Source organism: Terrapene carolina, unplaced genomic scaffold (assembly GCF_002925995.2).
Source record: "Terrapene carolina triunguis isolate 2854851 unplaced genomic scaffold, T_m_triunguis-2.0 Scaffold433, whole genome shotgun sequence".
NCBI lineage: Eukaryota > Metazoa > Chordata > Testudines > Emydidae > Terrapene > Terrapene triunguis.
In genome coordinates, this window is record NW_020664784.1 from 48,045 (window position 1) to 59,061 (window position 11,017).

Here is an 11,017-nt window from a genome sequence, read left to right on the forward strand (position 1 = left end):
CCCCCCCCCCCAGGTGAGCTACATGGAGATCTACTGCGAGCGGGTGCGGGATCTGCTGAACCCCAAGAGCCGGGGGCACCTGCGGGTGCGGGAGCACCCCATCATGGGCCCCTACGTGGAGGACCTGTCCAAGCTGGCCGTCACCTCCTTCGCCGACATCGCCGACCTCATGGACTGCGGGAACAAGGCCAGGTGAGAGCCCCCCGCCCCCGGCCTGGGAGAACCCAGGAGTCCTGGCTCATCAGGAGAGGAGGCTGGGGGGTCAGAGCAGGAGGGCTGGGAGCCAGGACTCCTGGGTTCTCTCCCCGGCTCTGGGAGGGCAGTGGGAGCTGGTGGGTTAGAGCAGGGGGGGCTGGGAGCCAGGACTCCTGGGTTCTCTCCCCGGCTGTGGGAGGGGAGTGGGGGGGCTGGGAGCCAGGACTCCTGGGTTCTCACCCCCGTCTCTCGCCCCACCCAGGACCGTGGCCGCCACCAACATGAACGAAAGCAGCAGCCGCTCGCACGCCGTGTTCACCATCGTCTTCACGCAGAGGAGACACGACTACCTGACCGACCTCGACACCGAGAAGGTAACGGGGCGGCGAGGGGGGTGGGGGTCAGGGCACCGGTGGGGCCGGTTCAGCCTGGCTGGGAGTGGGCGGGGCCAGGCGTGGGTCGAGTTGCCTGGTTCTCAGCGAGGGCCGGGGGGGGTGTGTACAAAGCCCCTGCCAGCCCCCCTGCCCCCCCCCCCCCCCCCTTCCCCCCCCCCCAGGTCAGCAAAATCAGCCTGGTGGATCTGGCTGGCAGCGAGCGAGCGGAGTCGTCCGGTGCCAAGGGCATGAGGTTAAAGGTGAGGGGGGCCCCCCAGATCCGTGACAGGCCCCCCAGAAGCTGCTGCCCCTTTGGGGGGCAGGGGGCAGGAACGGAGCGTCGGCCGCGGGGCTCTGGGATCGGGGATAGGGCCAAGCCCCCTCACAGTTCAACAGGATCCGGGGAGCTAAGACCCCCCCCCACAATTGGGGGGGTCTCCTGAGGGGGCCGGCTGACCGCGGCCCCATGGGTACGAACGCGGCTGGAGCAGGCGGTCCTGGTGCGGGCGTCTCGGACGGGGGAGGGTCTCTATAACCCCCCCCAACGCGTTCTCCCCTCCGCAGGAAGGTGCGAACATCAACAAATCCCTCACCACGCTGGGGAAGGTGATCTCCGCCCTGGCCGAGATGGTGAGTGCCAGGGGCGGGGGGATCACAGGCCCCCCCCCCCCGCCCCCTAAGTGACTGACTTCGGGGTCCCTGTAGTGCCAGGCCCTGGGGGTCGAGCTAGGACCGGGGCCCCATCGCGCCGGGAGCTGCCCCACAAGTCCCCACCCAGCCAGACCCCTGGGAGCACCCCGTCCCCTCGGCTGGGACCCAGGCGCCCAATCTTGGGGTTCTCGGTCCCCCGTGCAGCCCCCAGGTTAGCACGGAGACACCCCCACCCAGCCGAGCTGCCGGGGTTCCCCGTCTTGTCTCGGGGGTGCCACCAGTCCCGGGGAGAGCGGGCGTCGGGGGGTGGGGGGGTGTCTCGCCTCCCAGCCAATGTCGCACCGAGGGGAAACTTAGGCAGGCGTCGGCCTCGCCAAGAGAGAGTACAGATAATCCCCGTTGGGTCGCGTTGGGGGCGTCACCCCTTCCCCAGCAGGGCCCCCTGTGTTCTCACCCCCCCCCCTTATTCCCTCACCAGCAAAACACCAAGAAGAAGAAATCCGATTTCATCCCTTACCGTGACTCGGTGCTCACCTGGCTACTCAAGGAGAACCTGGGTAAGCCCCCCCCGCCCTCCCCGATCCCTCAGCAGTGGCGGGGTGCACTGTGTGTGTGTGTGGGGGGGCACAGGACAATTGCGCTCGGGGGGGAAGGGTGTGGCTGCCGGGGGGAATGGGGGGAGAAGGAGGGTGTCCCTTGGGGGTGTATGAGATAATTGGGTTGGGGGGGCTGGCTAATTAACCTCCCCACTGCCCCCCCCAGGCGGTAACTCCCGCACTGCCATGATCGCCGCCCTCAGCCCGGCTGACATCAGCTACGAGGAGACACTCAGCACGCTCCGGTGAGCACCGCGGACGCCAGGGGGCGGAGAGGGAGAGGGACGGATGGCAAGGGGTGGGGATGTGGGGCAGAGGAGGGGGCTGGGCACATGTCGGGGAGGGGGCTGCTCCCTGATCCAGGGGCGCTGACTATTCCCCCCCCCCCCCCCCCCAGCTATGCAGACCGGACCAAGCAGATCCGGTGCAACGCGGTGATCAACGAGGACCCCAACGCCCGGCTCATCCGGGAGCTGAAGGAGGAGGTGGCCCGGCTGAGGGAGCTGCTCTTCACCCAGGGCCTCTCCGACGCCCCCCTCCTCGGCGGTGAGTGTCCCGCCCCACGCACACATGGGGCAGAGTTAAGGGGATTTGGTGGGAGGGGACGTACACTAAACACTGGTGGTTTGAATGGGGAGAGGGACTGGGTGGGGTTTTTAAAGGGGGGTCTGCCCCCCCAAACGCACCCCGTTGCGCAGCGCTCCGGGCAGAGGGTGGGTCGCATGGGGACAGGCCAGGTCAAGGCCGTGGGTTACATGGGGGTTTCCCAGGGGGCTGTAGGGGAAGTGGACATGAAGAGGGGGCGCAGGGGGAGCTGTGAGCGTGCCCAGCCCCCCCCAACCTCAACGCTCTGTTCCAGGCTTGAAGGGGGAGGAGCCCGACAGCCGCCCCCCAGCGCCCCCACGGCCCTTCGACCCCACGACTGAGCCCCGGCCCCCCGCCCCCCTCAACGGGGGATCCGAGCCCTTCCCCGCCCTGGAGGAGCAGGACATCTGCACGGAGGAGGCTATGGAGAGGCTGCAGGTAGGGGACGTAACTGCCCCCCCCCACCTTGAACAATTCCCTCGCCAGCCCCCCATCCTGGCCTCGGGAGGCCAGCCCCCCTGCTCTAACCCATCAACCAGCCCCCACTCCCCTCCCAGAGCCAGGGAGAGAACCCAGGAGTCCGGGCTCCCAGCCCCCTCGCTCTGACCCACCAGCCCCCACTCCCCTCCCAGCGCCGGGGAGAGAACCCAGGAGTCCTGGCTCCCAGCCCCTCCCGCCTTGAGGTCTCAGGCAGTCTCCCCACGAGCACCCCAGTTTCCTGCTCTGGGCAGGGGGTGGAAGGGGAGGGGTGGAGGGACCTGGGGGAGAGACGGGGCCCCGTGTGCTGGGGGCAACCTGAGCCCACCTCCCCTTCGGCCTGCGCAGGAGACGGAGAAAATCATCGCGGAGCTGAACGAGACGTGGGAGGAGAAGCTGCGGAAAACCGAGGCACTTCGGATGGAGAGGTGGGTGCTGGGATCGGGCCCACCCAGAGGTGGCTGCATCTCAGTGCCGGGCAAGGGGTCCCCGCGTAACCGGCCGCCCTGCCCCAGAGGTGGCCACATCTCAGCGCCGGGTGAGGGGTCACTGGGTAACCAGCCACCCCGCCTCAGAGGTGGCTGCATCTTAGCGCCGGGCGAAGGGTCCCTGGGTAACCAGCCGCCCCACCCCAGAGGTGGCCACATCTCAGCGCCGGGCGAAGGGTCCCTGGGTAACCAGCCGCCCCACCCTAGAGGTGGCCACATCTCAGCGCCGGGCGAGGGGTCCCTGGGTAACCAGCCGCCCCAGAGGTGGCCGCATCTCAGCGCCGGGTGAGGGGTCCCCGGGTAACCAGCCGCCCTGCCCCATAGGTGGTCGCAACTCAGCGCTGGGTGAGGGGTCCCTGTAGCCAGCCGCCCCACCCCAGAGGTGGCCGCATCTCAGTGCCGGGCGAGGCGTCCCTGGGTAACCAGCCGCCCCACCCCAGAGGTGGCTGCGTCTCGGTGGAAGTTTGTCCGTTTGCTTTTGGGGCGCTCAGGGCAGTGACTGGGTCTGTCGCCGCAGGGAGGCGCTCCTGGCCGAGATGGGCGTGGCCGTGCGGGAAGACGGCGGCACGGTGGGGGTCTTCTCCCCGAAAAAGGCAAGTAGCCCGGGACTGGGGCGCTCCTTGGCCAGCGATGGGGCGACCCCGCGGGCCGGCGGCGTCCGTCCTGCCCTGCACTGAGCCCTGCCGAGATCGGGGTCGGGCGCCCCACAGAACCACACACTTCCCCCCTCTGCTCCCTGTAATTACCCCCCTCATCTCTGCACCCAACACCCCTCCATCCCAGAATGCCCCGGGGCAGGGCCCTTCTCCGAGGGGGGGCTGGGCCCCTCCATCCCAGAATGCCCCGGGGCGGGGCCCACAAGCCCCGCCCCCTGCTGACCGGCTCCCCCTCTGCAGACCCCGCACCTGGTGAACCTGAACGAGGACCCGCTCATGTCAGAGTGCCTGCTCTACCACATCAAGGACGGCGTGACCAGGTGCGGGACGGGACAGGGTGCCACGAGGTGCTGTGGGGGGGAGGGCAGGTTTGGGGGGGGGCCTGCCCTGCCCCCCATCTCACCCCCATATCCCCGCAGGGTGGGCCAGGTGGACGTGGACATCAAGCTGACGGGACAGTTCATCAAAGAGCAGCACTGCGTTTTCCGGAGCCGCACCGGCCCCACCGGGGAAGGTAGGGGGCCGGGAATGGGACGCGGCCCCTGCGGGGCGGGGGCGGCAATGTCCACCTCCCCCCTCGAGTCCCAAACCAGCCTCAGGCCCCTCCGGGCTTTGTCTCTCTCTTGGGCAAACCGGACCCCTGGGTCTCTGCGCCCCGTTAGCCGGTCACCGTCACACCTGCCCTGCACCGATCCTGAGACATGGGGGAAACTGAGGCACGGACCCAGGATTCAGAACGTTCCCTCTTCGGCACAATCCCGGGTCCTCTGGGGCAGGCCGCTCCCGGACCTGGGCTTCCCCTTCCCCGGACCCACAAGTGAGGGGTGGGGGGGCGGGCCTGTGGGCGGGGGGGGAGAGTCTCCGGCGGGCCCAGGACCGGGGCAGCGCTGACCCTAACGCTTCTTTCCCCCTCTCTTGTGCTGGCGGGAGGCGACCGAGACGCTGAGCCACCCAGGTATGGATCGCTGGTGCCCCCCGCACCCCGCCGCCGGTGTCTGTGGATCGTCCCCCCTGCATCCCCAACCCAACAGCCAGCCCCACGGCGCAGGGCAATCATGGGCCGAGTCTCTACCCACAGACTGCGCCTCTCCATCCGTCCCACCCCCGGCACTCACCCTCACTCCACCCCTCCCCATGTGACTGGGACCCACACCCCACGGGCACGTCTCACGGGGGCTCCCCTCTCCCCACAGCCATCGTCACGCTGGAGCCATGCGAGGGGGCTGAGACCTACCTCAACGGCAAGCAGGTGACGGAGCCGCTGGTCCTGAGGTCAGGTAGGGGCAGCTCCTCGGACGCCTGGGTTCTCTCCCCGGCGCTGGGAGGGGAGTGGGGGCTGGTGGGTTAGAGCAGTGGGGGTCGGAGCCAGGACTCCTGGGTTCTCTCCCTGGCTGTGGGAGGGGAGTGGGAGCTGGTGGATTAGAGCTGGGGGGCTGGGAGCCAGGACTCCTGGGTTCTCTCCCCGGCTCTGGGAGGGGAGTGGGGGCTGGGAGGCTGGAGGAGGCAGCAGGACTCCTGGGTCCTATCCCTGCATCTGCCCCGCCCGCTCAGGTAACCGCATCGTGATGGGCAAGAACCACGTTTTCCGCTTCAACCACCCGGAGCAGACGCGGCTGGAACGCGAGCGCAGCGCCCCGGCCGAGCCCCCGCCCGAGCCCGTCGACTGGAACTTCGCCCAGCGCGAGCTGCTGGAGGAGCAGGGCATCGACATCAAGCTGGAGATGGAGAAGAGGTGGGGGCCCGGGCCCCCCAGCTCCCAGGGCGGGAACGCCGGAGATACCCCAGGGCATTCTGGGACTGGGGCGTCCCCCTGTCCTGTCCTGCCCTACCCCAGGGCATTCTGGGACTGGGGCGTCCCCCTGCCCCAGGGGATTGTGGGATAGGAGGGGTTTTGGGGCAGGGGGATTGTCCCCAGGTGGGGGTCGAGGGGGCTGCCCCAGTCTCACAGCGTCTCCCACCCCCCAGGCTCCAGGACCTGGAGAACCAGTATCGGCGGGAGAAGGAGGAGGCCGATCTGCTCCTGGAGCAGCAGCGGCTGGTAAGGGGGTGTGCGCGGGGGGGCAGAGCTGGGGTGCGGTGATTGGGCTGGACAGGCTGGGGGGGGTCTCTCACTGCCCCCCCCCCCCCCCCCCCCCCCCCCGCACGTGGGCACAGACAAGCACTTGTGGGCCGGTCAGGGGCGTGAGACTAGAACACGGGGTGCAGAGCCGGGATTGGGGTGCCGGCCGGTGGTGCTAATCCAGTTCTCCGTTCCCCCTGGACTCGGACAGCAGGGACGACTCAGATAAGTGCAAGAGGTACTCGTGCGAGGAGGGGCTGGGAGGGTGGTGCAGGGCTAGGGAGAGGGTTGCGGAGCCAGGAGGTGGGTGCCGGCCGGCGGTACTGACCCTGTCTCTCCCCCTCCCCCCCCCCCCCCCCCGGACTCGGACAGCCCGGACGCCGGGGGCACGCACGCGTGCGAGGGGCACTCGTGCGAGGAGGGGCTGGGAGGGTGGTGCAGGGCTAGGGAGGGGGCTGCGGAGCTGGGAGGGGGGTGCCGGCCGGCGAAGCTGACCCTGTATCTTCCCCCGCTCCCCCCGGCAGTACGCGGACTCGGACAGCGGGGACGACTCGGACAAGCGCTGGTGCGAGGGGCGCTGGTGCGAGGAGGGGCTGGGAGGGTGATGCGGGGCCAGGGAGGGGGCTGCGGAGCTGGGAGGGGGGTGCCGGCTGGCGAAGCTGACCCTGTATCTTCCCCCCCTTCCCCCCGGCAGTACGCGGACTCGGACAGCGGGGACGACTCGGACAAGCGCTCGTGCGAGGAGAGCTGGCGGCTCATCTCCTCGCTGCGGGAGAAGCTGCCCGCCACCAAGGTGCAGAGCATCGTGAAGCGCTGCGGCCTGCCCAGCAGCGGCAAGCGGCGGGAGCCGCTCCGGGTCTACCAGATCCCCCAGCGCCGGCGCCTGGGCAAGGACCCGCGCTGGGTCACCCTGGCCGACCTGAAGATGCAGGCCGTGAAGGAGATCTGCTACGAGGTGGCGCTGAATGACTTCCGGCACGCCCGGCAGGAGATCGAGGCCATGAGCATCGTGAAGATGAAGGAGCTGTGCCGGCTCTACGGGAAGCGCGACCCCAACGAGAAGGAGAGCTGGCGGGCCGTGGCCAGGGACGTCTGGGACACCGTGGGGGTGGGCGAGGAGCGGGGTGAGGGGGAGCCGGGGGCCCCCAGCCCGGCCGTGGACGACCTGCGGGCCCACATCGACAAGCTGACCGACATCTTGCAGGAGGTCAAGATCCAGAACAACATGAAGGATGAGGAGATCCGGGCCCTGCGCCACCGTGTGGTCAAGATGGAGAGAGTCATCCCCATCTCCCAGGTGAGTGGAGAACCCAGGCGTCCGGGCTCCTGCCCCCCCCCGCTCTGACCCACCAGCCCCCACCCCCCTCCCAGAGCCAAGGAGAGAACCCAGGCGTCCGGGCTTTGCCATGTACTTGCCACTTCTCACCAGCAGGTGGAGCCCAAGCACCACGTCTGTCTACTGCATCCGTCCACCTTGGGTCTAGTTTCAGACCAGTTTGGACGAGCAGGGGGCTGCGGGTCGGGAGTGAGGGGCACCGGCAGAGTGGGGGGGCTGCGGGTCGGGAGTGAGGGGCACCGGTCTGGGCCCGCATTGTGTCAGGCGCTGTGCAAACACCGTGCAGCAGTACCGTATCCCAAGGGACAGGCCCAGGCCCCTGCCCAGCAGTGGAAGGGACTCGGGACCAGGCTCCCAGCCCCCCCTGCTCTGACTCACCAGCCCCTGCCCCCCTCCCAGAGCCGGGGAGAGAACCCAGGAGTCCTGGCTCCCAGCCCCCCAATCCAGAGGTGGAACCCAGGCATCCTGCCCCCTAACACCTGCTCCGTGTGCCAGCAGGAGGACGGGGCGGACGAGGACCTGGCGTACGACTGGAGCTCCCGGCTGTTCGCGGCAGGGCTGGCGGACGAGGCGGGGTCCCAGGACCAGGCGGGGAGCCAGGACTCCCTGTGCACCCGGGAGGAGCCGGAGCGGAGCTCCGAGCGTGTGTGCCGGCTGATGGAGCAGGACCCGGCCTTCCGGCGCGGCCGTCTCCGTTGGCTGAAGCAGGAGCAGGCCCGGCTCCAGAGCCTCCAGCAGCAGCAGCTCGGCAAGTGCCTCCGCCGCCAGCCCCACGCCCCTGGCAAGTTCGTGCCCCCCCAGGACTGCAAGCTGCGTTTCCCTTTTAAGAGCAGCCCCCACCACCGCTACTCCTGGGGCCCCAACACCGCCTTCATGGTGGCTGGGGGCGAGGAGCCGGGGCCGGAGGGCGACGGCCCAGGGCAGGAGCCGTCCCCGGGGTCGCCCCGGCACCGCCGGCCCTACAGCCCCGGCGGCCCCCAGCACAAACACTGCAGCCGGCAGCCCCACCGGCGCAACTCGCTGGACGGGGGGAGCCGGGTGAAGCCATCCTGCCCAGGCGCGCCGGAGCACTTCCAGTCCCGCAAGCACAACTATTACCCGCAGCAGCACCTGCCTTACCCGCAGCACCGCCCGTGCCCCCGCCCGCCCTATGCCGCCCCGCCCCGCATGCGCCGCCAGCGCTCGGCCCCTGACCTGCAGGAGCAGGAGACCCCGGTGTAGCCGCCGGCCTGACCGCCTCTGCCGTGGAGGATCATGGGGGGGGGGGAATTAGAGGCAGCGGCCAAGCTGTGGAGGATCATGGGAAAGTGAGGTGAGCCGCAGAGAATTGTGGAAAAGCCAGGGGGCGTGGGCGCTGCTGTGGAGGATCATGGGACATTAGGGTGAGCCACATTGGATCATGGGGAAATCAGGGAGTGGAGGATCATGGGAAATTGGAGCAAGCCACGTTGGATGATGGGAAAATTGCAGCGTGAAGGATCATGGGAAATTGGGGCGAGTCACAGAGGATCGTGGGAAAACCAGGGCGGGGGGTGGTGACTGCGGAGCTGCAGAGGTTCTTGGGACATTAGGGTGAGCCACGTTGGAACATGGGAAAATTGCAGAGCAGAGGATCATGGGAAATTGGGGCGAGCCCCACAGGATTGCGGGAAAATCAGCAAGTGGAGGATCAGGGGAAATTGGGGTGAGCTGCAGAGGATCGTGGGAAAACCAGGGTAATGGGTGTGACTGTGGAGCTGCAGAGGATCATGGGAAAGGGGGGTGAGCTGCAAAGGATTGTGGGAAAACCAGGGCGGGGGGGTGACTGTGGAGTGGCAGAGGATCATGGGAAAGTGGGGTGAGCCATGTGGGCTCATGGGAAGATGGCAGAGGGGAGGATCATGGGAAATCAGGGTGAACCGCAGAGGATCATGGGGAAAATCGGGCTGTAGTGACTTGAGGTGGGAGAAAGGGCGGCGCTGCAGGGCGTGATGGGAAATGGAGCCCGGAGCCAAGTCGCAGAGGATTGTGGGAAATCAGCTCCCATTCTGGGGGCGGGTGGGAAACTCCCCCGGGAGCCATCCGGCTGGGCCCCAAGCTCCACGAATGTGGGCCCTGTGCCCCCTAGGGTCTCTGGGTGGGGGGAAGGGCAAGGGGACCCCAGCCCGGGGGGTGCTTCGCCCTCTCGGGCCCTGCTCCCCCACGGACAATCTGGTTGATTGTAACCCCCCCTTCCCGGTCACACCAAAACGGGTGCTGGCCCCGGCCCCCCTACCCCATACAGCTGCTACTGGAGGGGGCTGCGGGGTATGGGGCTCCCCTCCCAAGCCAGAAGATTGAGGGGCCAGATGTGGGGCTGCGGGGGGAGCCAGGACTCCTGGGTTCTGTACCCTGGGGGGGGGGCTGTGCCTAGATGTGACTCTGAAGAGACAGTTCCTGCAGGCGTCTGGTCCGGAGCCCTCAACTGGGGTGGGGGGGCTTCACAGCAGTCCCCCAATCCTGGGCCCCATCTTTGGGGTCCCCCCTCCCCCTGGACAAGTTGTGGCCTGTGTGTGTGGTGTGTTGTTTGTGCATGCTGCCCCCCCCCCAAGTCCGTTCTCGGTGGTTGGATTTATTCTTTTGGGGGAGGGGCAGGCCCAGGAATTATATTGTTTTCCCCCCCGCCTCGTATTAAACGTGTAAACTGCCTCTGTGTGTCTCGAACCCGTGTCCTCTAGGGGGGGGCAGGACCGGGCTAGTAGGGGCTGTGGGTCAGGAGTGAGGGGCACCGGCAGAGCTGGGGGGGCTGCGGGTCGGGAGGGAGGGGCACTGACAGAGCTGGGGGGGGCAGGGCTGGGCTGGCAGGGGCCTTGGGGCGGGAGTGAGGGGCACCAGCAGGGCTGGGGGGGGCGGGGAGCTCTGCCCCCTCTCCTGTCTCGGTTTCCCTGCCTCTGCTCTCACTTCTTCCCCACACTGTGGGCAGAGCTCCCCCCGCAGGCTGCCCGGGGTCACGGCTCCGTGCCCAGGGGCAGTTTGTGTTCTGGCCGGGCCCAGCCGCGCTCGCCGTGGGGCCGGGAGGGTGGTGGGTGGGCAGGAAAGGGGGCATTCGCTGCCAGTGACTCAGCCCCTCGAGCCGTTGTGCCAGCCAGAGCTGGGGCGGGGCCTGGGGAACTCTCTGGCACCAGGCCCGGCGGGAAGCTGCGGCCAGCTCTGGGGTGCAGCGTGGCACCTGGGGAGAGCGCCCCCCCTGCTGAGCCCCCCACTCCCTGCAGTACAGGACCCCTAGGCTGCCCCCTCTCCTCCGCCACTCCCCATGGGACTGGGACCCCCTAGTGCCACATTGGGGGGGGCAGAGCCGGGACCTCCACCCCCCCCCAAAGCTAACATCCTCTGTGTCATAGCCCCCACCACGTCCACCCCCATGCCCCCTTCCTGCTCCCAGCCCCCCACTAACCTTCCTGCCCCATAGCCCCCATCCCATTAGCCCAGCCCCCCCAGCTTTGGAGCACACAGCAGTTGCCGAGCATTAGGGTCCTGGGGTCCCTGCAGCTGTGGGGGGGGGAGGGGGGACCCCAGAACTGTACCACTTTGGGGGGGCCTTCCCCTGCCCCAGGGGAAATTTCCCCAGCTCCAGCTTCCCCC

The 11,017-nt window shown here is 68.5% G+C and overlaps 1 protein-coding gene across 1 annotated transcript in view; it reads left to right on the forward strand.

Annotated features, from left to right (window-relative positions):
• KIF1C (kinesin family member 1C) overlaps positions 1 to 9,164 on the forward strand; it is a 13,218-nt gene extending 4,054 nt beyond the window's left edge. The window contains exons 3-19 of the mRNA XM_029913061.1: positions 14 to 192; positions 458 to 569; positions 752 to 829; positions 1,134 to 1,199; positions 1,699 to 1,777; positions 1,983 to 2,061; positions 2,214 to 2,362; positions 2,676 to 2,839; positions 3,227 to 3,306; positions 3,884 to 3,959; positions 4,263 to 4,342; positions 4,442 to 4,536; positions 5,216 to 5,299; positions 5,574 to 5,754; positions 5,988 to 6,060; positions 6,776 to 7,378; positions 7,913 to 9,164. Coding sequence (XP_029768921.1) covers positions 14 to 192; positions 458 to 569; positions 752 to 829; positions 1,134 to 1,199; positions 1,699 to 1,777; positions 1,983 to 2,061; positions 2,214 to 2,362; positions 2,676 to 2,839; positions 3,227 to 3,306; positions 3,884 to 3,959; positions 4,263 to 4,342; positions 4,442 to 4,536; positions 5,216 to 5,299; positions 5,574 to 5,754; positions 5,988 to 6,060; positions 6,776 to 7,378; positions 7,913 to 8,638 — 2,904 coding nt within the window. The 3' untranslated portion in view covers positions 8,639 to 9,164. The remainder of the gene's footprint in view (positions 1 to 13; positions 193 to 457; positions 570 to 751; positions 830 to 1,133; positions 1,200 to 1,698; positions 1,778 to 1,982; positions 2,062 to 2,213; positions 2,363 to 2,675; positions 2,840 to 3,226; positions 3,307 to 3,883; positions 3,960 to 4,262; positions 4,343 to 4,441; positions 4,537 to 5,215; positions 5,300 to 5,573; positions 5,755 to 5,987; positions 6,061 to 6,775; positions 7,379 to 7,912) is intronic.
• Positions 9,165 to 11,017: the final 1,853 nt, after the last annotated feature.